The sequence below is a fragment of the Amblyomma americanum genome, chromosome 9 (assembly GCF_052857255.1).
Source record: "Amblyomma americanum isolate KBUSLIRL-KWMA chromosome 9, ASM5285725v1, whole genome shotgun sequence".
NCBI lineage: Eukaryota > Metazoa > Arthropoda > Arachnida > Ixodida > Ixodidae > Amblyomma > Amblyomma americanum.
The window spans coordinates 141,144,202-141,168,459 of NC_135505.1; the positions used below are offsets into that span (position 1 = coordinate 141,144,202).

General features: G+C 49.0%; 2 protein-coding genes and 1 pseudogene across 2 annotated transcripts in view; 1 reads left to right on the plus strand and 2 right to left on the minus strand.

Moving 5' to 3' along the window:
- Window positions 1-6,854: 6,854 nt before the first annotated feature.
- Window positions 6,855-9,759, minus strand: LOC144103744 (neprilysin-1-like). Its single transcript, XM_077636399.1, has one exon. It carries the CDS (start codon window positions 9,757-9,759, stop codon window positions 7,318-7,320), a length of 2,442 nt encoding a protein of 813 aa, XP_077492525.1. The 3' UTR covers window positions 6,855-7,317.
- A 4,991-nt stretch (window positions 9,760-14,750) lies between these two features.
- LOC144105658 (neprilysin-1-like) lies at window positions 14,751-17,463 on the minus strand (annotated as a pseudogene).
- Window positions 17,464-20,213: 2,750 nt separating this feature from the next.
- The window catches only part of LOC144104641 (multidrug resistance-associated protein 1-like), a 58,950-nt gene continuing 54,905 nt past the window's right edge, over window positions 20,214-24,258 (plus strand). The window contains exon 1 of the mRNA XM_077637776.1: window positions 20,214-20,370. Within this exon, the coding sequence (XP_077493902.1) occupies window positions 20,341-20,370 (30 nt within the window). The 5' untranslated portion in view covers window positions 20,214-20,340. The remainder of the gene's footprint in view (window positions 20,371-24,258) is intronic.

Here is a 24,258-nt window from a genome sequence, read left to right on the forward strand (position 1 = left end):
GATTTTGAGGAAAGGAAAGGCGCATAACTGGCTCGCAGGGTCAGTCGAAATAATAATAATAATAATAATAATAATAATAATAATAATAATAATAATAATAATAATAATAATAATAATAATAATATTAATATTAATAATAATAATTGATTTTTGAGGAAAGGAAGTGGCGCAGTACCTGTCTCATATCGTTGGACACCTGAACCGCGCCGTAAGGGAAGGGATAAAGGAGGGAGTGAAAGAAGAAAGGAAGAAGAGGTGCCGTAGTGGAGGGCTCCGGAATAATTTCGTCCACCTGGGGATCTTTAACGTGCACAGACATCGCACAGCACACGGGCGCCTTGGCGTTTTTTCTCCATAAAAACGCAGCCGGCGCGCGGTCGGGTTCGAACCCGGGAACTCCGGATCAGTAGTCGAGCGCCCTAACCACTGAGCCACCGCGGCGGGGCTGTAGACACCTCAATCGCGCTTCCAGGTACGTGGCGGTAGTGTGCACCTGTAAAAACCTCGTGCTTTTGCATATCATTAAGTGCTTAGCAATAACCTCCCAGCCCTTTCCTTTATCTCCCGCGCTACGCTAAAAGCCTAAGGAATGTTCTTCTTTTCGGGTACCTTAATTAATGTATGGCCTGCAAGCAAAACACTTTTGAGTTAGCGTTTTTCCCCCATAAAAACGCAGCCGCCGCGGTCGGGTTCGAACCCGGGAGCTCGACTACTGATCCGGAGTTCCCGGGTTCGAACCCGACCGCGGCGGCTGCGTTTTTATGGGGGAAAAACGCTAAGGCGCCCGTGTGCTGTGCGATGTCAGTGCACGTTAAAGATCCCCAGGTGGTCGAAATCATTCCGGAGCCCTCCACTACGGACCTATTTGTTCCCCTCTTCTTTCACTCCCTCCTTTATCCCTTCCCTTACGGCGCGGTTCAGGTGTCCAACGATATATGAGACAGATACTGCGCCATTTCCTTTCCACCAAAAACCAATTATTATTATTATTAACTCCCAAATGCTCCTAAATCCCACCGGTATTTTCGCGGTATTTCTTAGAAGGAGAAGAACAAAGCGCAGCTTACACTGAGACCAAGCATGTTGTGCCTCATGGCACACTTGTCGAATAAAAACAAAGAAACAATCTGCGCCCTCTTCTGCTCTTAGAACGTGAAGCACTGCCCCTCTGTTTGGGTCTCCTTAAATACGTGGCCAACAATGTTTTGTATCTTGATGCGCGAGTGTCATCTCTTACTGCACAGTTTCGCCTGCTGACGGTTTTGCGAATTTTGCCATTCGGAGCAGCATAAGTGCATAAGTGTTCGAACCCGGGTTCGCACCCGACCGCGGCGGCTGCTTTTTTATGGAGGAAAAAACACTAAGACGCCCGTGTGCTGTGCGATGTCAGTGCACGTTAAAGATCCCCAGGTGGTCGAAATTATTCCGGAGCCCTCCACTATGGCACTCCTTTCTTCCTTTCTTCTTTCACTCCCTCCTTTACCCTTCCCTTACGGCGCGGTTCAGGTGTCCAACGATATATGAGACAGATACTGCGCCATTTCCTTTCCCCCCAAAACCAATTATTATTATTATTATGGACGCTGACCACTGTCTCCTATCCTCCACTACGCACGTTAACAACGCGACGCAATTTGCATTAGTCGAGCTCAGGCACTTTTCTTTATGGCGACTGGTTCGGAAGTATCCGGACCATGATCGCTCACTTTGGAAGGGCTTTCAAGCTAGCCAGTATCATCATTATCATCATCATCAGCCTGACTACGACCACTGCAGGGCAAAGGCCTCTCCCATGTCTCTCCAATAAACCCTGTTCTTTGCCAGCTGCACCCACCCTATGCCTGCAAACTTCTTAATATCATCCGCCCGCCTAACTTTCTGCCTCCCCCTGCTAAGCTTGCCTTCTCTTAGACCCTTAAGGACCAGCGGTTATCTAGCCCAAGCCCATTTCTTCCTCTTCATTTCGACTAGGATGTCTGATTAACCCACGTTTGTTCCCTTACCCACCCTGCCCGGTTCCGGTCTCTTAACGTCACCTAAGCTAACCAGTAACCTAATTTTTTTGAACACTCTCTTGACCCCCCCCCCCCCCCCCCCCCCCAGGTGCCTAACACCCGGCGGAGCTCGTGTTCATTGAGTGTACATTAAGTGGACCTGTCCTAACGCGGAGGGCTTAAACTGTACGCGTCCTCTTGCTAGAAAAAAATTCTGAAACGGATCGCGTTATTTGCGTCGAGTTCCAACCGACTTATTTCGAACGTAGCCGCCCAATTCTGCTTTCGAACGCCTTAATATTAATAATAGGAATTGATTGCACAAATTTCTTAGTATTCTGTTTTGCACTAGAGTTGGCCAATGTCGAGAGGTAACAGTATAGACGGGTTGGTTGTTGTCATCTCCACATTTGAGAGTCGAACCAACCGGTGCGGACCCAAGTCAACGTATACACATAGTGGACGTTTCCAGGGTACAAAACTGCTCAGTTTTCAGGATCACAAGGCACGCTCTAGAGCCGGGTTGAACGCATCTAGGCATCCTGAACAACCAACGATTTTGCCTGCCCAACAAATAACATCAGGTCACACCAATGACACCGAAGAATTGGGCCTGTCTAGGCCACGATATGGGAAAACAAGGGGGTTATTTTCCTCTCTTAGGCACGTGCAGCTTTGCCAGAAGGCAGCAGAAGAAGAAAATACAGATACGTAAGCCACGCGGCAGCACGCGACAGAGAAGAAGAATCCCTTGTCATCTTGACAAGGGATCCACATTGTTTTCGACGACATATTCCCCAAAAATGCAAAATTTTTGCCACCGAGTATTCTAAATGGTCTTCTAGAACATCACCTGAGGATCCTACCTACAGATATAGCAATAGCCACTGATGCATCGCAATGCAATGAAAAAGCAGGTGTGGGAATATTTTGCTCGCATTTAGACTGGTCCTTTTCACTGCGCCTTCCAGATTTCACCCCTATTTTTGAAGCAGAGTTTCTAGCAGTTGTACTTGCTCTACGCAAGCTAGACCCCTCTATTACAGCAGTTGTAGTAATTACTGATTCTTTATCTTTGTGTTCGTCCCTCGCTGCACATGTTGACGGTCACATTTTAACAACTTTCTTATCCCTATTTCCTCCGCATTTGAGCCTTGTTCATTTAGTATGGGTTCCCGGTCACACCAGTGTGACAGTAAATGAGATTGCTGATAATCTCGCAAAGGCTTCCCTCAGCGGCCCCGTGTTGCCAATAATCCCGGCTACAGCCTATATTACAGCATCTAGATTTCGGCGACGTGCGTTTTTAAGCACGCAAGACACATCACTTTTAACATCGGCGGATTATGAGCACCTTAAATATCATTGGAACAGGAAAATTTGTTGCTCTCGGCAGCTTGAAGTATCACTGACGAGGCTGCGCTGCCGCATCCCCCCTCTAAATTTCTATTTACACAAGTCGGGTTTGGCGCTCTCTCCCTTTTGTGCATTTTGCCGTGAGCCTGAATCTATAGAACGTTTTTGGCTGTATTGTCGCCGATTCAACTCTCTGAGAAAAAGGTTGCTGGAGGAGCCCTTGCAGCATGTTGGCCTTAGGTTGAGCAGCCCGCTCTTGCTATCATTTGGCGCCACCACATTTGGGTTCAGCCACAGATTTTTTTGTAACGCTGTTCTAAATTTCCTGATAGAATCTCACCGTCTGCCTTGCTAAGTGTTCAAACTTTTCTTTTCTATCAATTATTACATTTTGACTAAATTATTATTATTTATCCCTCTCTTTATTATTATTCTTAAAATTTTTAAATCAAAACTCTCATCCCTTTTCTGTTCATGACGAAAAATTCACCGGTGTTGCGCTCCCACGTGCTTTTCTTTTTTAATAACTGCGTTCAGATGAATAGCTAGCCACCCGATTCTTGGCCGATCCCCCAGTGTGGGTATTTGCCATTTTTTGATAGGCTAACTACAACAACCTTGTCATGGGCACCCACGTCTCCGCGATGTTCCTGGAATCGGGTAGCCTTGGCGCCGACCGCGGGCAACATCAGGAGCGTGGTCCCCGCACCACCTCTCGGTCAGGCCAGCTCGGCGCCGATGGTTGGGCCTTTTCCCCGGAACTGCGACCCGCGACCTTCCAGGGACGCTGGCCCGATAGCCTGGCCTACTTAGCCGCCTGCACCGCCGTCGAATTTCAGACGGCCATCCTGGACATAGTCGGCACAGCCTTCGAGCTGCTGGCGGCTGGGGCCGGCGCCTCCATCTTCAGCGGGTCCACTCCGCACCCGCGGCAGATCCACCGCGCTGCAGCTGATGACACCACTGCGCCCAGAGCAGGCAGTCGACGCCTTTCCGAGCAGGGCAGTCTCCTGGCCCATTCAAGCTCCAAAGCAAGTGTGAGCACCTGGACCGAGAACTACCTACTCGGACGTTTCAATTCATGCGTGATCCCCGTCGCTGGCTTCCGGTCATGGCTCACGATGTGCTATTTGGACCGGCCACACAGGGCCCATCTGAAGAGGGCAGCTGGCGAGATAACGGGCTCTGGGAGGTCCCCTGGAGAACAAATAAAAATATATGCAGAAACTGCAAAGTAAATCACTTCTGCTCCCTCTTGGTTCTGATGAATGGCGTTCGCATGGTACAATCCCCCCTCTGCTCAGCCTCGTCGTATTGTTTGTTACCAGAGGACGGAGCACACGTCCCTTCATGACATTATATATATAATTGGTTTTCGGGGGAAAGGAAATGGCGAGTATCTGTCTCATATATCGTTGGACACCTGAACCGCGCTGTAAGGGAAGGGTAAAGGAGGGAGTGAAAGAAGAAAGGAAGAGAGAGGTGCCGTAGTGGAGGGCTCCGGAATAATTTAGACCACCTGTGGATAAACTCTGTAACAATTCAGGAACTCTGTAAACAATTCAGGAATTACAGAGTGCGCCACAGTAAATTCCTTTTCGCGCACTTGCTTCCAGTAAAATTTTGACCGCGATTGTACGTTAGAATGCAAGGTTTTACTTTGCACTTTGTGCGGATTTGCAGTGTCAGTGGGGCAGTCTTTGCTGTTCCCTTTGACTACCGCGTAACCTCACCCGCTAAGTGAGGCTAAGTGAGAGCTCTGGACGCCGTCTGCCCCACCGCTGGGCTGGCGGTCCCGGCCGTGCTCCGAGGTGTCGCCCTCCGCGGTCTTCTCGTTGGGCCGCGGGGACATGACGTAGTCGCGAAGTTGTGCTTGCTCGGGGGCCGGTCGTGGGCGCGCGGAGAGTTCGAGACAGGCCAGCGTCGAGTGCAGGACACGGGGCCGAGCGCAAGCGGCGATTGTTCCTAGAATAGTAAGTCAGTGCTACTTTATCTAGACGAGTACACAGACATATATGAGAGGACAGACACTGGCTCCAACTGTGAGTCAGAGGTTGGGTTTTGTGTCGATAATTTCATGTCATTTTGAGAGTTTCATATCAATGCTGCGGCCCGCTGCCGGGTTGCAGTGGACGCCACGTGCGTATCAGGTGAGGGAGGGCAATGCAGTGCTTGTGTTTCATACCGCAGCCATTTGTGTCATAGATACATGTACTGTGCACGTTTCTAATTCTCTCGGAGTGACAGCGCAGGAGCGCGGAAAGAGCGTACTGACAACTTGTTTGGAGGGATTTAAGCAGGCACCCACAATCTTTACAAGCAGCTGCCTCGGAAGAGAGAGAGAAAGATTTTAATGAATACAGGAGAGGTGTGCCTGTTCGTTAACCTGGCCTGTTACTCCAGATGAGGCTGGAGGAAGAGGGTGAAAAACAGGGAGAAAAGGTAACAAAAGAAAAAGTGAAAGGTAGAATCAAGCATAACTCACAAACATACAGGATCATCAAAGGGGTCTATCACATGCGGGTACCTAAGATAAACTAGTAAGGCTTTTGTCCCACACGCAGCAGAAGCACAAGAGGGCGGCGTCCAGGCGGAGTCCTAAAGCACTTAGCAACGACTTGCGGGGAGTATCGAAAATCTGGCAGTAGCAGATCAAGTGTTCAAGATCTCCGCGAAGACCACATGTCGGCCACGGAGGGCTGCTTGACGCACCAGTTTTATGAAAAAAGTATTTCGTGTAAGAAACGTCCAAGCGAATTGGGTGCAGGCAATTACGGTCACGGCTATATAAATTTCGTGGCATGTGGAAATCACAAGTGGCGTCGATACGAAGTAGGGGTCTGTATAAACACAGCGGATCCCCCCACAGAGAGTGCTGCGTCCGCCAGGACTGAGCAGCCAATAGTATGGCGCCATCACTACGGGAAAAGGGAATGGATAGCAGCACGGAGATGACGCCATGGGCCGCTTTTGCTGCGTCGTCAACGTGATCGTTGGCTGCGAGGCCATAGTGAGCGGGTAACCACTTCAGCACAAAACGATGACGTAGCTCGCAGACCTGGGCGTCTAGTGAGAGAGTAACCACTCCAGCACAATGACGTAGCTCGCAGACCTGGGTGTGTAGCCTGTTCAAGTACAAGACAGGCTGCTCCTGGATGCCCGATGACTTTAACGATCTTGTGTGTTGCACTTCGTATTGAGCACGACAGTACGTGTTTTGCAGTGAAAACACATTTCGGCAGTATCTACCGATATCTGGTTGCAGACTTCAACAATCTTTTTGCCGCCTCTTGCAAAATTTACTCGAATCAAAATTTCTACACTACAAGGAAAGAAATTGATTTGTATTATGGTCCATCTCACGTATTCTTATTCGGAGGGCCATGATCTTTATTTAGGTCTGAGTTTCATGAAATGGTAACTTTTTGAGAACTTTGGAAGTAAGTTTAACAATTTTAATTCATTTATGTCTTAAGCTATAGAAAAAGGTGAAAGCAGGAAATGATGTGGGTGAAACCTTAACGAAGTCGCACATAAATCCCAGCTCTTTAGGTAGTACAACTTGCCTCTTTGAAGGCTTAATTAGAAAAAAAGGCACGGCAGGCAAGGCAAAATTAATACAAGGTATAGGCCGTGCATGTCCGCCTTGTGAACAGGTGAAGTTAGCTCGAACACCCCGAGAAGCCAATTTGGAAGGTTTTCGTTCTCTCAGTCCTGTACATACAAAAAGTTTTTTAAGAAGTTTTAGAACAAGCCACACATCCTTGTCCTGGTATGACACAATCTCTCTCAGTCCTGTACATACAAAAAGTTTTTTAAGAAGTTTTAGAACAAGCCACACATCCTTGTCCTGGTATGACACAATCTGCATTAACGGAGGTTCTTGGTGGAAGAAAGGAAGCTACGTGGTTTTTTGACAAATATAATTATGGTTTCCATTCTTTACCCAAGCCACAAGAGAGCGCTATCACCAGACCACACATTTGCGAGCTGGATTCATGGGCGCGCCAGCCGGACACCCGAAGGCCGTAGAGAACGCGGCAAAGTTCATGAGCGGAATGTTCACCCTCAGCCTGCCGGGAATCTCTCCGAAGTCGAGCTTCCGTGCCCACAAGTCTCGGTTCGGGTTATCGCACAGTCCAACTGCGTATAGAACGAAGAACAATCGCTCCATATCCAGCTGACGATTATCCACCGAGATCGTCAGCCTGTCGGCGCCGTCTTGAGACGAGAGAGCTTTTATGTACATGTCGCGCAGAGGGCCCAGAGCAGCGTTGTCCGCAATATTCTCCTCCCGCTTCAAGCGCGCCTCAATGTTGCCCCCCGTCATGTCGCGGATCTCGACATCGTACTGATCTCGGAAGCACTGCTCCAGCTCCAAGAACTTGCTCATTTCGTTGGTTGTCCACCAGGTGACGACAACAAGCTTGGGGTGCACGGAAGCGCCGCGTCGGTCCACCGCTGCAAACATACCTCGAAAAACTTCGGCCATGATGAGAGGTATGAGTATCGGGTCGACGGTCTTGGTAATGTTGCTAAGGAAGGCAAAGTTGGCGAGTGGAAGGAACAGTACGTTTTGGCCGAAGTGGTACTCGTGCCCTGTTGTCAGAGACGTGAGGTCATATCTGGCATCAAGGTCGCCATTGGCAGGCGTTGACTTCCAGTAGACGCGCATCGTTCCGGCTTGAAGCTTTCGGAAGCTGTCTAGCAAATGGCTCGGGTCTAGAGCTTCAAATTTCGAATCGTAGTAAGTTGCGATGCTATCGATATCGTTCTTGGTGTCAAGGAAGTCAAACTGCATTCTATCGATCTTACTGACCGCTATGTCAATGGTTGAGCGCTGCTGCAGCCACGACGATGAAGAGATTAGGCGACCAGTCACGCTGCTCTTGAGTTGGTCTTCGAGGCTTTGCGTGCTGTGGTCATTATTTGTGAGAAAGAACGTGAAGTTCTTATTGGCTAAGGCCATGCGGCTGAAAAAATGCATGCCGTGCTTGTAAAGTCTTTCCAGTAGATGCATGCAGGCTTGTTGCCTGTACGGAACAGATTCCAAGTAGTAGTCGTGACTCAAACGCAGCAAGGGGTTGGCTGCTGTGGCCAGCAGTGGAGACATATGCACCACAAGGCGGTAGCCAACATAGTTGAGAAGAGTGGTAGTGTCGGCCTCGTTTAATACGAAGGCCAACTTGCTGACGTAATGATGGTTTAGAATGGCAACTAGTGTGGCGTTGCTTAATTGCTCTGTACCCTGGAGCAAGATAGTGAGGTACTCTGTCCAGTCCCATTCGGCTGTGCTTTGAAGCTCCTCCACGCGCTTAATTAAGTCTTGGAACTTTACAAAATGTGGTACATATGTGACTCTATGGAGCTGCCTCTCGAGAAGAGCAATGGCTTCAGCTTGCTCCCTCACATCTTTAGCTCCGTCGAGAAGCGACAATGCCAAGGCGACAACTTCGGTGAAGTTCGCCACCGATTCGCCAAGGTATGCGAGGTTGTACCTTTTCAGAGTGAGGCTTGGAGCATCAACGTGAATCATGTAGCCACGGTCATCGCTGAACAGCTTCCGCAGGGACACCTTCACGAATGGGAAGACACCGAGGTCACGGTCCAAAGACGCCGAGATGTTAACAATGGTTGTGCCCCCGGGAGTGTCGTTGTAGGGCCAATGGCGAAGGTTGTATGCCGCCAGAAGAGTGCGCATGGATGTGAGGTCCTCGCCATTCTTAGTTTCAGCCTGGCAGCTGGACAGAAGCGAGATGACCTGGAGAAGGAAGACGCCAGGATACTCCTGGCTGCGCACCTGGTTTTCCTTCAGGTAGCTTTGGAAAAAATTTTCCATGTCCCTCATCAACACACCAACTGTCATCTCTCTGAAAACCCTTGACTGGAGGTCGAGATCATGGGCCATCCAGTGGTGAGAGCAGACGTGAGCGTAAAAGTCGGTGCACGGATCCACACTCCAGTTGAGTTTCCCGCGCAGGTAGTTCTCGGCCCAGATGCATGCGTCCGTCTTGCAGCTTGATTCATTAAGTAGAGCATTCCTTTCGCTATAAGCCAGGGGTCGACTGTACGCTGTGGTAAGGACGTTGCCGGCAGTGGCCGCCGAGCTGCTGGCTCGCCGCAGCAGAGAAATGGTGCGCTGGAACAGCACCGCAACGTATTCATCCAAGTGCAGCTGGTAGGTGGCCACAGCGGCGCATGCAAAGACCGTGAAGAATCCGACGGCGCACACGGCTACGTGCGGCAGACGGGCAGGCGAGCGGGCAACCAGGACTTGCGATCGCAATCGGCCCTGAATGGCAGCAATCTGGAGCTCTGTTAGATGGAGCGAGCCACTGTCGGAGAGCTCTTGCCGCGACCGAGTGGCGTCTCTGGCGTTGGCGCCCTGGTGGCTGGGGTCCTTCGACATCGCTTGAGGACGCATGACTGCTCGTGGACAAAGCTTCTTCTTCCCTGCCACAAGCTTTTGCGTGAATCCGCGAGGTACCCGCGTGCCGATTTTCTTCTTCTTTGCGTCCGTAATATTCACGTGCTTCCTCGCAGTATCAGTTGGAACATCTACTTCCGTATTCTGCACAGGTAAGGACATCTGGGTCTGGATAGTTTTCAGTGACACATTTTTTTGTTGAAGATGCAAAGTTTAGAAATTTCCGCTGCCGTGGGTGGAGGGACGTAGTGTGAGTGGCGCTGTGTGGAAGCAACAGACTACCGTACTTTGCGACACTCAGGGAGATGGGAAGAATGGTCTGCGCTGATAAAGGACCCGTTTGCGGTAAATTTTAGTAGTACTGTTTTTGAGGTGTGTTAACTTAAAAAAAGTCATGAGATTTTTTTATCTAATATATAGCTATGTATGACATCGTCTGTATGAAAATTCCAGATGAAATGGATAGCCAAAAGGAATGCTGACACAATGTTTGCTTGAAGGGGAACGCACGCATAGAAAACAACGTTGCAAGCGTTGTTTTCATATGCCTTTCGTTTCCCTGTTTCTTCTGCGCCGTACTCAGAATCAATTTTATCGAACCCGACCGCGGCGGCTGCGTCTTTATGGAGGCAAAACGCGAAGGCGCCCGTGTGCTGGGCGATGTCAGTGCACGTTAAAGATCCCCAGGTATTCGAAATTATTCCGGAGCCCTCCACTACGGCACCTCTTTCTTCCTTTCTTCTCTCACTCCCTCCTTTATCCCTTCCTTTACGGCGCGGTTCAGGTGTCCGCCGGTATATGAGACAGATACTGCGCCATTACCTTTCCCCCAAAACCAATTATTATTATTATTATTATTTTTATTATTGTGAACCAACTAGCCCAAACCAAAGTACTGCTTGCATCTACGACAAGTGCGTTGAGACGTACATTTGTGCGTATACGGTTACTGGTTATTTCTGTGTGTGCGTTACACCAAATACATAACGCAACTTATTAAAGCAAAGGGTTTACTGGCATAGCAGGAGCGAGCAAACTTGGCTCCGAGAAACGTGAAATCACAACCACGTGACGCTACGTGATGTCACATGACGTGGCACCGCTGCCGTAGGAACGCATCATGTGACTTCGCCGTCGCTGGACCGGGGTTCCACAGCCGCGGAGCGGCTGCTGCCTGGCCACGTGATTTAGCCGAGCCTCAGCTGGATAAAAAAAAATTATAGTTGCGGTTTAACTTCTGGCGAACCTGGTTAGAGAGTGAGAGCTATGGTGTATCGGGCAACTAGACGCGGCTGGGCATCCGCAACGTTGAGAGCGTTCCACACACCGGGCGGGCAGCGCGCCCACCCTGCCACTCTAGCAGAACGCTGCCGCCTATTGCTGCGGTGCCGCGTGTCTGTCACATCGTTGTCAGCGTTAATGCATGCAGCCCACATCTCTCTCTCTCGCCATCGCTACGTGCCTCAAAGCGCGATTGAGGCAATGCGCCGGTGTGCTATGCTATGTCAGTCCAGGTTAAAGACCCCAGGTGGTCGAAATTATTCCTGAGCCCTCCACTATGGCACCTTTTTCTTCCTTTCTTCTTTCACTCCCTCCTTTATCCCTTCCCTTACGGCGCGGTTCAGGTGTCCAACGATATATGAGACAGATACTGCGCCATTTTCTTTCCCCCTCAAAACAATTTTCATTTGCACTGACATTTTCACTGAGGAAAAACGCTAAGGCACCCGTGTGCTGTGCGATGTCAGTGCTCGTTAAAGATCCCCAGGTGGTCGAAATTATTCCGGAGCCCTCCACTACGGCACCTAATTCTTCCTTTCTTCTTTCACTCCCTTCTTTATCACTTCCCTTACGGCGCGGTTTAGGTGTCCGCCGATATATGACACAGATACTGCGCCATTTCTTTTCCACACAAAAACCAATTATATTCACTGACCCATGGAGCAAGTTATGCGCCTTCGTTTCTTCAATATCGTCGGAGCCTGGTACGTTGTCAACGAAAACGCCAGTGAACACAGTGAACGCCGACATCGTTCGCTTTGTATATCCTGGATTATCTGAGCTAATTGGTTGGTTTTTTTTTGGGGGGGGGGGGAGGCAATGGCGCAGTATCTGTCTCATATATCGTTGGACACCTGAACCACGCCGTAAGGGAAGGGTAAAGGAGGGAGTGAAAGAAGAAAGGAAGAGAGAGGTGCCGTAGTGGAGGGCTCCGGAATAATTTCGACTAATCCAAAGCCAAAATTTTTTGTAGCGTGAGCTAGACTGGCCGAGGTTGAGCAGTTTCGCGTAATTCCTGGAGAGCCGTGCTGCGCATGCGTGAGGATTTTGGGGACAGGAAATGGCGCAGTATCTGCCTCACTTATCTCGGTGGACACCCCAACCGCGGCGCCAGGGAAGGGATAAAGGAGGGCGTGAAAGAAGAAAGGGAGAAAAAGGTGCCGTAGTGGAGGGCTCCGGAATAATTTCAACCACTTGACGATCTTTAACATGCACTGACATCGCACAGCAAACGGGCGCCTTTGCGTTTCAATGGAGCTGAAACGCAGCCGCCGCGGTAGGGTTCGAATCCGGGAACTCTGGATCAGTAGCCGAGCCAGATGAAATGGATAGCCATGTGAGACAAACAAATTATAATAAAAAGCAAACAGAACGCCACGGTGCCGGAATTAGCATAACGTCGGTCCTGATAAAATTAAGTCTGACGCTGCGCCGGAGCCGCTTGATAGCGCATCTCATTTTGTGCGCATGCACAGAGGTATCATTGGGGGTATACATATAGCGGGGCGTTTGCCAGTGCGGCATAGCCATGGGGAAGCAGTGCGAAATTGCTGCTAAGCTGCAATTGATGGTCAGCGGCTGAGCATATAGCTCACGCTACGTATATCCTGGCATAGCCGAGCTTAGCCAATGCTAATTTTTTTCGAAACTTTCGCTGGAAGCCGCTCTCATCAACAAGCACATGGCAGACTACTAGCCAGATCACACTGCATCACTGCATAGCTGTCAACGGGAACACAATTTTACGCGATAGCGTAAGGAACTCGTTCTGCTGTAAACCCGGCGTTGTCGTCCGTCCTCAGTATCGATGGCAGATGCCGGGGCTGGCAAAAATATTTTCCTTCCGATTTAATTATTACCGGGTTCGAACCCGACCGCGGCGGCTGCGTTTTTATGGAGGAAAAACGCTAAGGCGCCCGTGTGCTGTGCGATGTCAGTGCACGTTAAAGATCCCCAGGTGGTCGAAATTAATCCGGAGTCCTCCACTACGGCACCTATTTCTTCCTTTCTTCTTTCAATCCCTCCTTTATCCCTTCCCTTACGGCGCGGTTCAGGTGTCCAACGATATATGAGACAGATACTGCGCCATTTCCTTTCCCCCAAGAAACCAATTATTATTATTATTAAGTGCACATGGCCTGACAGAGGCTCCTGCCCCCGATAACAAAACTGAGCAAGCGGAAAACCGCTTATGAACGCAATTTTTTCATATAATGTAAGATTTCACTATACAGTCAATACATCCGCAGATCACCCGACGGCATTCTTGTATTTTTTTTCTATTCACGTTTTTGCTATCACCAAAAGCGTTCCCCTTTGGTTTTCTATGGAAGTCTTAGCTGTTCAATGCTATCGATGGAAACACTTTGAAAGAAAACCTTGCTACATATTATAATATGGACCATTACCTTACATATTTCCATAACATTACCTTAAATTTTTCCAATTTTCAAAATATTTTTCCGAGAAAGGTGACCTTGAAACAGACGGTGTTATGCGGCTTCCTTGTACTAAAACAAGTTATATGTGTATGTATATAAGTAAAAATGAGAATGAAAAAGAAAAATAATTGTATTGAAACGCAAAAGGCGCCGGTATGCTATGCGATGTCGGTGCACGTTAAAGATCCCCAGGTGGCCGAAATTATTCGGGAGCCCTCCACTACTGCAATCACTCCCACCTTCCTCCCTTCTCTCACGGCGCGGTTCGGGTGTCCACCGAGGAATTACTATGTCATTTCCGTCCCTCAAAAACCAAAACCGAAAACAGGAAAAGGAGGACAAAGCGCTATCGTGTCAACCACGACCTGCTTTATTACTTGCGTAATAAAGCCGGTCATGGTGTCAACTTTTAAAATGAAGCTTAAGGGTCCTCCTTATTTTTAGTGCCAAGATTGCGTTAGCTTGAGGAGCAATGTCATAACAATGTCATAACGAAGCCGTTAAAAATTCCGTATTCTGAAAGAATGATACCGAGCGAAAAGATAGCAGCCATGCAGGGAAAATTGCGGTGCCAAAAGTGAGGTTAAAGGCTGCTCTTGCTCTGAGGCTTCACCGTTGACGTCATGAAAGTACGTAAGAGTTCTAGTATGTGATAAGACTGTCAGAGCCAACCAACGTCACGCATAATTTCAAAATGTGCGCTTGTTCACACAAGGAGGGTTGTGAATTCTTGAAACTGAAGTGGAAATTCGTTGGCGCATTGAAGAATGAAAGTAAGACTCCGTATAAAGGTACAGCTTATGTCAAAAAGTTTAGAGCCTAGGGAGTTGGCTTCTAAGCAGCGTTGTGGCGTTCCTGTAACACCCTCAGAAGTTCTGACTTTCGGAAGAGGGTGAACCAGAGTTTCTTTGACCTTAATGAAGTTTGGAATGTTAGAAGCAAAACCGCTGAACTATAGACTTTGACAGAGGGTGTACTTATGCGACACGTCTGTTCTAAGCGAAATGCAGAAAGTTGGTGGCATGTTAACCACAAAACAATAATCATAAGAGAGAGGGAGAGCTTTTGGCGGTGCAATAGATCGAAATGCACTTTTCATTCAAAGGCAAGATAAGCTTCAAAGGCTCCTAGGATCGTGTTGGAGCTACCCGGAAGACTGTAGAGACACGCTGCCTAGATAAAAGTTAGCAGGGATGAAAAATAGGCATTCTTTTTCTGCATAGTTCCGTTTTATTAACTTTTTTTGCCGCAGTCGTCAACAGGCACTTTGTTTTGTGTCTGTGATCCTGTATTTTCACCAAACGATGCACTTGCGAGTAGGGTTCATGGGCGCGCCTTCCGGACACCCGAAAGCAGCCGAGAACTTTGCGAAGTTCATTAGCGGAATGTTTGTTCTAAGTCTGCCGGGAACTTCGCCGAACATTAGCTTCCGCACCCATGATTCATGGCTAGGATTGTCGCAGAGTCCAACGGCGTAGAGGACAAAGAACAATTGCTGCATGTCCAGCCGATGACCGTCCACTGAGATCTTCAGTCTTTCGGCGCCGTCTTGAGAGGTGAGAACACTCAAGTACGTATCGTGCAGTGGGCCCACAGCAGCATTGTCCGCGATGTTCTCTTCCAGCTTCATACGTACCTCGACGTCGTCTCCTAAGAGATAGTGAATCTCGGCATAGTACTGGTCTTGCAAGCATAGGTCCACCTTCCAGAACTTGCTCACCTCACCGGGGTTCCACCATGAGGCCATGGAAAGGGCGTGATCCACGGAGGCACCGCGCCGGTCTACTGCTGTGAACATGCCTCGGAAGACTTCAGCCAGGATGAGTGGGACGAGAATGGGGTCGATGCTCTGGGTAATGTCGTTGAGGAAAGCAATGTTGGCGTGGGGAAGAAACAGTGTGTTGCGCCCGATCAAGTACTCATGGCCTGGCACCAAAGCCGTGTGGTCGAACCTCGCATCCAGGTCGTCTTTCCCAGGCTTGGTGTCCCAGTAGACGTTCATGGTTCCAGCCTGGAGCTCTCGAAAGCTTTCGACCAAGTGACTTTGGTCTATATTCTGATCATTGATGTTGTAGTAAGCTGCGATGGTATTAATATCGTCTGTGCTGTCCAGAAAAATGAGCCGCATGCTCTCAATCTTGTCAACGCCCACGCCAATTGCCGAGCGCTCCAGCCACGACAGAGGAGAGGAGGTGATTCGACATGCTGCTCTTTATCTGGGCTTCAAGGCTCTTCATGCTGTAGTCGTAGTGTTTGAGGAGCAGCGTAGAGTTGCTCCTGCTGAAGGTCATTCGGCCGAAAAAGCGCATGCCATGCTTGTAAAGTCTTTCTAGGAGATGCATGCAGGCTTGGAGCCGGTCCGGAACAAACTCCAAGTAATGGTCGTGACTCAGGCGCAGCAGTGGGCTGGCTGGTTTGCCTAGGAGAGGGGACATATGCACTACGAGGCGGTAGCCTATGTAGTTGAGAAGAGTGGCTGTGTCGTACTCGTTGAGAACAGAAGCAAGCACGCTGACGTAGTCGAGGTTAATGATGGCGATTGTTTTATGCTTGTCGAAACTCTTGTGATCTTGGAACAGCATTGCGAGGTACTCTTTCCACTTCCACTTGTCTGTGGAATTAAGCCACCCTACGCTCTTGATCTTGTCCTGGAACTCGAGAAAACGGGGCACAGAGGCGATCTCGTGTAGCTGCTTCTCGAGAAGCGCAATGGCTTCAGCTTGCTTAGTCACATCTTTTGTCTTTTCGAAAAGAGACAGAGCAAGGGCGGCCATCTGAGAGAAGTTCTCCGACGATTTGCCGAGGTACGCTAAGTTGTACCGCTTGAGAGTAAAGCTTGGCGCATCAATGTGGACAGTGTAGGCACGATCACCTTCAAACAGCTTCCGCAGAAACACCCTCGCGAAGGGGAAGACACCGAAATCACGGTCCACAAAGGCCGAGATGTTAACAACACTAGCATCGCGGGGAGCCTCTTTGTAAGGCCAATTGCCGAGACTGTATTCTTCCAGAAGAGTGCGCAGAGATGCTAGGTTCTTTTTACTCTTTTCTTCAGCCTTACACTTGGGAAGAAATGAGATGGCCTGGTGAAGAAACACGCCGGGATATTCGCGGTATCGCTCTTCATTTTCTTTGCGGTAGTTTTGAAAGAATTTCTCGATGTTCATCATCATCATGCCAGCTGTCCTCTCCTGGTAGGCTCTCGACTGCACGTTAAGGTCGGGGTCAGTCCAACGCCGGGAGCAGACATGCGCGTAAAAGTCCGCACATGGGTTCACACTCCAGTTGAGTTTCCCGCGCAGGTAGTTCTCGGTCCAGACGCACACGTCCGTCTTGCAGCTTGACTGAGCAAGCAAAAATTTCCTCTTGTGCTTGGCGAGGTGTCGGTTGACCACTGGGGCTAGGATGTTAGCGTCGGCACTCGCCGACTTGTTAGCTGTCGGCAGGAGCGGCATGTTCTGGCCGAAGAGCGCCGAAATGGCCTCGCCCGTCTGCGTCTTGTAGATGGTAATTGCTACGACCACGACACTGACCGTAAAGAGTCCAACGCCGCAAACGACTACATATGTCAGGCGGCTGTGCGGGCGGGGCACCAGGATTTGCGGCCGCGACCTCGTCCGGACGGTGGCGATTTGCACCTCCGATGGTGCGGGCGAGCCGGTGCCAGCCGGCTCTTCCGGCTGCCGGATGACGTCCGGGTCGTCCTCCTCCCGGAGGTCGGGTTCCAGCGACATCGGTGTGGACGTGCGGCTACCCGGGACCAGAGCTTCTTCTTCTCTGCCGTGGCCGACCACACGCCTCCGCGTGACCCATTAGTTCCTTGTTTCTTCGTCTTTTAGTCGAAGCGGCCGCGGTGGCTGAGTGGTTATGGCGCACGGCTGCTGGCCTGAAAGACGCGGGTTTGATCTCGGCTGCGGCGGTCGAATATCTATGGAGGCGAAATCCTAGAGGCCCGTGTACTGTGCGATGTCAGTGCACGTTAAAGAACCCCAGGTGGTCGAAATTTCCGGAGCCCTTCTCTACGGCGTCTCTCATAGCCTGAGTCGCTTTGGGACTTTAAACCCCCTTAAACCATAAACCATAAAATCTTTTAGTAGACTGCCGAGATGCGTCTGCACTTTATTGTAAATGCTATTATGATCAGTGTTTGCACCACTTCATCAAGGCCGTGTGTAATGTTTAATAGGAATTTAAAAACGTAGCTACTGGCCATTCATGACCTAACTTAATTAAATGTTATGCTCTCGCTTATTGGTTTCAAGGTGGCGATTGTAGGACTGTGATCAAATTTACTAGAGAGCGGGATAGTAAGAAGACCGATGACACCAGTGTGCGGGTATCTCAATAGTTACGTCATTGTAAACTGGAGATTCATTTGTTAGCTTATATCTGCATTGAAAATTTTGTCATGCTTCTTAAATTTTAATAATTATATTTCCACCCTATTTTTAAATCATTACAGAGCTTCCAGACTCCTTATCGATCCCTTTTGTGATCCTGTGGTTTACCTGGTCGTAGGAATTTCACCTCTTGTTAGAGACTGCACTCACCTCCCAGTAATCGCCCGTCGTGAGTATGTGCCGTTTTCGAAGACATCCACAACACCACCACCACCCTCGTGGCCGCGTGAGACGCTACTTAGATACAAAGACGACGAAGGCTAGTATCATCAGCGCTTGCCAGCATCTGCGCTTGCCGATCCCCCAGTGTGGGTATGTGCCATCTTTTGATAGGCTAACAACAACAACAACAACATCACTTAAACGCCCTTAAGGTTGGAAAATGTTGCGTTGTGCGGTGATTTAAAGCCCGAAGGCACCATCGAGGAATCGCAGCTGGACTCATCTTCCATCGAATGCGACGCTTTTGTGTTTTCGACCCGCAGGCTACGTCTGCTTCCTCGACTGATGTAACACGTAGGTAAGCATTGCATGCCACCTCACGGATCCCAAAGAAACGGTGTCTGGTGGTGCTTCTTACAACCGGCTGGAGACACAAAAGGACAATAATGCTGGGGCCCTCAGACCTAGCGCCATTCACGTACGAGACGGACGCTCACCAACTGTTACCATAGTTGTGGGCAAACACTTTTCACGGAGCCGGCGGGAGATGCTTAATGCAGGCTGAAAATCAACAACGTTGCGCCGCGTTTAAGACGTGAAATGATTGGACACCAACGCTGCAACTAGAGTAGAGCGTTTTATCTCAAAACGGTGGAGGAAACTATTCTAGGGTGTAGTGTCCAACACCACTACATCTCGGTCGACCTCCTATTGCTCACGCTTTTAGTGTACGTGGCTGAAAGTAGAGGTAGGAAATAGATGAATGAATAATGATCATAGCACTTATGAACAGCGACATAGAAGAAAAGACATCACAAGGCGTTGTGATGGCTGTCCTATATCCCTGTCCGCCTGCGCTGTAAGCGTACATCATGAAAAACCAGCTAGTTCAGGAAGCCGGTTTGGGAAGGAAATATAACTTAGCGCAACCGTCGATTAATGGTCTTCATGAAATCTTTGAGACTTATGCCACGAGGAAAGTGTAGGTCTTCTCATGCAACAGCTGCGCTATCAGCAACAAATGAAACGCGAACAAGGCAGTTGAACCACGAACGACAAATTAGAAGATCTTAGCCGGGGGAAGCTGAATACTATCGCACGTTAATTTGACTTCACAAGCGCGAAGACTGCTCTTCAGAAGTGCTAACCAACGTCGGTGTCTTTCCTCTCCAGGATCTATGTGTGTATGCTTTTGTGTTTTCATTTCTTTGTTTTTTTCTCTCGCTTCATTGTAGCTGATAGCGCATTGCACGTTGTAAACCGTAAGGGGCTTTTTATAGCATGTAATAAGGTAAAACAGGTACCTTCAACTACTGGCCACTGAATGTATTGCACAGGCCGGCTCGGTGCTATAAGGAGCACATGTGTCTGCCAGGAAACGGACTCTCGAAGACAATGTGCCGTCTGAGGTTACGCTATCGCTAGGGCACTTGCATGAACAGAAAGGGCGCTCTTAAGTCTTCTAAGCCGTTCATTTATGATTGCGCTAAGTTGAAATTGAAAGTTTAATTTTAAATTGAAAGGTGAAGGTAAGGAAGATGCAGGTGCTACACAGATAGGCTCAGATCACGGATACTCGGTTGACAATGGAAAAAGAGCCTGCAGTAAAAGTAGTGTGTTTCAATGAGACCTTACTTCTGACCTGAGAACTTTAAGCGTTGAACTTGTTGCGGCAGTAAGTCTGACTGCTAGACCTTACTTCAGACGTTTAACATCAAGTCTACGGCAGATTTGCTTGTTCGATGGCCCTTATGATCGATGTATTCGTCCGTATAGAAGACGAAAGGCCTCTTAAATTTTTGTCCCCTCTGTACGGTTAGGGTTACGCCAAAAATCCAGCTGTATCTTTCGATTCACCCGAGGAGCTGAAATCGCTTGGCTCAAGCAGTGAAACCGGCGATAGAAAGAAGGGGGGGGGGGGGTAGACAACAGACTTTCGTCATCTTTCGTCCCCTGTCGGCGTCCAGAAAGTGAAGGGTCGGTGGGGCGGCGTCCAGTAAGTGAAGGGTCGGTGGGGCGGTCGTACAAAAGAAAAAGAATATTACACAGAACTGAACGCCAAGCATATACTCACAAAGGCCATGGCGCGAGGAAGTTTCATGAGTGCTCCTGTGTCGGCTGCTTATCTCGCGATAATATTTCTTCGAGATGAGTGCCTTGGCATATCCGACAGGTCCGCGGAAGCCGAAAGTGGATGTCTCCGAAGGAGCCTCATGCAAGAATGGCCTGAGATCTTGGAGTGCTGGTTGCCTGGTTGCAAAGCTTTTTGAACGGCCGCCATGGACTCTTTTTGTGGCTCAGCGTTCTGGGTAAGTGAGCTTTGTTTTTTAAAGAAAATTGAGCCCGGAACTTTTTAATCCTTACTGTTTACCAAAAGTTCGCACGGTCTGGTTGGTACCCGTCTCGCCACGCATTTAGCTGCTGCTTGATGTTTTGCACTCAATTTAGAGTTTCTTTTGTACTCATACCCAGCAATTCTAGACAAAATCGTTTTGAACAGGGGAGTGGAACGTTCGTTTAGTGGAACGTTCGTTTAGTGGTATACGAGCGCCTCACATCGCACAGCAGGTGAATTAGACTGCAGGGACACTTAGTTAATTAGGGTGACTGATTAGCGTCACCAATTAATATGTACGATGATACGTACTAGTTTAATACTACATACTAGTAGCAGTTTTTGTAGCGACGTATCTTCTACGTGGTCCTTTTTTCTATAATTCAAAGAGAGCCCGCGAAATGTATAAAAAAACACACACACATGATTGCGCCCTTACGTTACCGTATAGTAGCGCTGCCAAGCGCGTTCTGAATGGACGATGCGTACGCGCTCACCGTCTCGAAGTGAGCGGCCGCCACCGCTCTCCTATGTTCTTGAAAGGGCGTCAGCACATTCTTGCTGAGCATGCAAATCGTGCGGCCTGATACGCGATAAGTGATAGCCAGGTCACCGGTAGCCCATTCAGACGAGGCTTTTACTGTGACAGCCCACAGACAAAACAAAAAAAAAAGGAAAGGGAAAGCAAAAAAGTAGCGTGTTTCAATGTCTTTTTATATTTTTAATGATTCCCTCCCCCCCCCCCCCCCAATCGAAGTGAGCAGCGGCCGCTCACTTGGGCATGGTCAGCGCGCACGTTTCAATAGATCGAAACACGATTAGGAGCGCTGGAATATTGAAGTGCATGAGCGCAGCCGCGTGTTTTTTTTTTTTCATATTTCGCGGGCTTTCTATAAATACCGAGAAAAAAAAAGGACCACACAGGGGGTACGTTGCTGCAAAAAAACTGAATCGGTTCGTTCTTTACCCCCTCTACTCCTTAACAAAACGTACGTGACCATAAAGTGAATGTTTCAAATTTTTGCATAATTAATCATACTTAATTAACTAATTACGCGGAATTTGAAAGAAATACTCTGAGGGGGGCAACCGCGACGAGATATAGTGTATCGTTCGTTGCACCCAGCTCCTGTGTGCTACATTTTTTAAAAAAATCCTTGGTTAAGTTACGTGCAACACTCTGTATAGGAGGAGGAGGCAGAATTTAGATCGAAACATGTGTGCCTAGAGCCGTGGAGAAAACTTATCGCCGAAACACGCTCGCTGCCCGCCAACTACAATAGTTCGGCCCAGTTTTTTGGGTCACAGACGGGCTACAATAATGTGCAGCTGGGCGTTAGAGTTGCTATTTGTGCCATAGGCCACAGCACGCTTAGCGTGTTATCGACACCATCGGTGCAGCATGTTTGCTGGTGGAGTGTATTGGCCCAAAATAATGGGATGTGCGCCGCAGTCGTCATTAATGTTTCATGTGAGTCGCTGTTTCCTTTGGATTCGTAGGTATGCGTTACCATCGTGTTTGTTTTACGAACCTGTAAGGCTTTAGCAAATGGACATCGCATACCTGAAGTTAAAGCTTGCAGCTGCGTTCCCGGTGGCATGTGTTTTTGGACGTATAATACGTCTCTGCAAAGTCGCTTGGAAACTTTGGCAGGACAGATAAGTCCACTGTCCACTCATCACTCATCCTGTACCCTCATTTCGCCAGGAAAACAACTTTTCGACGAGCACTTTCCTCAGAGCAGCAATCGGAACACTCTCATCAAGCTAGAGCAGAGGGGAAAGTGGCCACGGTCATCCTCTAACGTCGCGGCGTTCCGTCGGTTTCGCCATGGTGTCTAGCTGTGGCCTCCAAGATTACCCGCCAGCATTGATGGTCCACAGGGGCGTCCTGTGTGTGTGCCATACATGCATGGCCTGTCCCATCGCCTCAAAAAGGTGGCGGGAAAGTGCGGCGTACGCGTTGTTTTCTCGGCGCCGCTCAAAATGTCCAGGATGTGCCGCATGGTGAACACCACCAGGGAACCCATAGCCTGTGGAACCAAGCACGCCACGCAGTTTGTTAACTGCATCATTGGGGTGGTCTACATGATACCACTGTCTTGTCTCAAGTGCTACATAGGCCAGACGGGCCAGTGCCTCAACGAAAGATTGCGGAAGCATCGCACAACTGTCGCAGCGCTAATGGGAGGTGGCCATTTGGCGACCCATTGCCGCAAGTGCAAGACAAAGAAACACGGCGAAATAGAGGAGGAAGAGTGCACCCCTCTTTTTCGCAGCACTCGCGTGCTGATGCGGTTCGACAAGCAGGTTGATAGGGAAATATTTGAGTCCTTTTGTATTGATAAGGCAGGAGATAAATGCGCGAGCACCCTTTCAATAGCCCTCACGAGTAAAGAAATTGCATACCTGGCAAAAAGCACGCGATTCAATCTATTGTGAATTTACATTGTTTTTTTCTCTCTCTCTCTCTTTTCTAGTACTCTATATGTCAGCGATAGCCAGCATTCTTGTCAATCAGATTTGTCTTGTATCTCGACCATGCGCAGAAGCGCATAGTATATCTTCTCATGCGTGTGTAATAAACGGCAGTTGAAGTCTAGCGTCTGTCCTGTGTGTTTCTGCTCTCTGTCCTTTGTGTTTATTAACGCTAGTAATATGCCGCCGTCTGTGAATCAAAAGCAGCAACTAGCCCAACTTAATTCTTTAATATCGTACTGTATTTGCCAAAAGTAACCGAGCAGCCGCGTCGGTGATCGGAGTGGGCTTGCAGCCGAGCGGCGGCGCTGAGCTCGCCAGCGCCGGGCGCTGTGCTCCGGCTGCGAGCGCAAACTGGCTGACGTAAGCCTTCGCCCTCAACTAATTCTATTAGATGACTACTTGTAATATCAAGCGGTTCATATAAATCTGATAAATTCATAAATCCCGTCATATTTACGGGCCAGTCTTGGGAGTGCTGAGCGACGGTCCTATTTCCACAATGCATATCTAGTTGATATCTGTTGCATATCTGTTGATAGCATCTCTTTTAAGGCAGAAGGCTGGGCTAGCTGGTGTTTAGAATGAGAGGACACAGTAGTAGCGCTGAAAACAGGGACCAACGTGGGCTATCGAATTCCGCTATCATGCGGATAATGCTACATCGGCCTAACTGGCCGTTGTGTCAACGTTCGCCTCATGGAGCATAAGACTCTTGAAGCTGCTATATCAGACACTTGGCGACACATTGCAAACGGTGTAAACATGGAGTGCTGGTGCTGAGCTGCACTTGTTCCACTGAGCACATAAAAACTGCTACCGCCAGCCGCTTGGGCCGCCACAAACGTGACAATACTTTCCGGATGATTCGAGGTGCGCGTTTGGGTGATACCATTTCTTTAGAGATGCTCACAAGGTAACCCAGTTAGCCGATGCACGCCACATAAGGTTTCGACAAAGCGCGGAAGCTCATGCCTGCACCCTAAAAAGAAAGGTGTAAAAAAGGGAGTAGGCTCTCCTCTAACGCACACCCTTTTATAAAAGGTGTTTTATAAAGAGTTTATTCCTCTTTTTACTCCATATAGGCGTTTTCGTGTTTAGAGTGTAGGACGGTAGCATTGAAAACCACCGCGGTAGCGCCCGATAAAGGTGTGCTCTTTTCCCTAGGCAGTGTGTTACGCCGCTGTGAAAGCCTTATCGGTAAAAGCCAAGCGGGATCGAGAGAGAGCGTTGATACCGCATCCTCCAGATATTACGAAACACCACGGCTGTGGATGTGGTTTCGGCTGATGGGATTATCAGAAGCGCTTTCTATTTGGAGAGATAGGGCAGCTCAGTTTATCAAGAGGGAGCGCGTAGACTCGCGCTGTCGCGCGTTAGATGC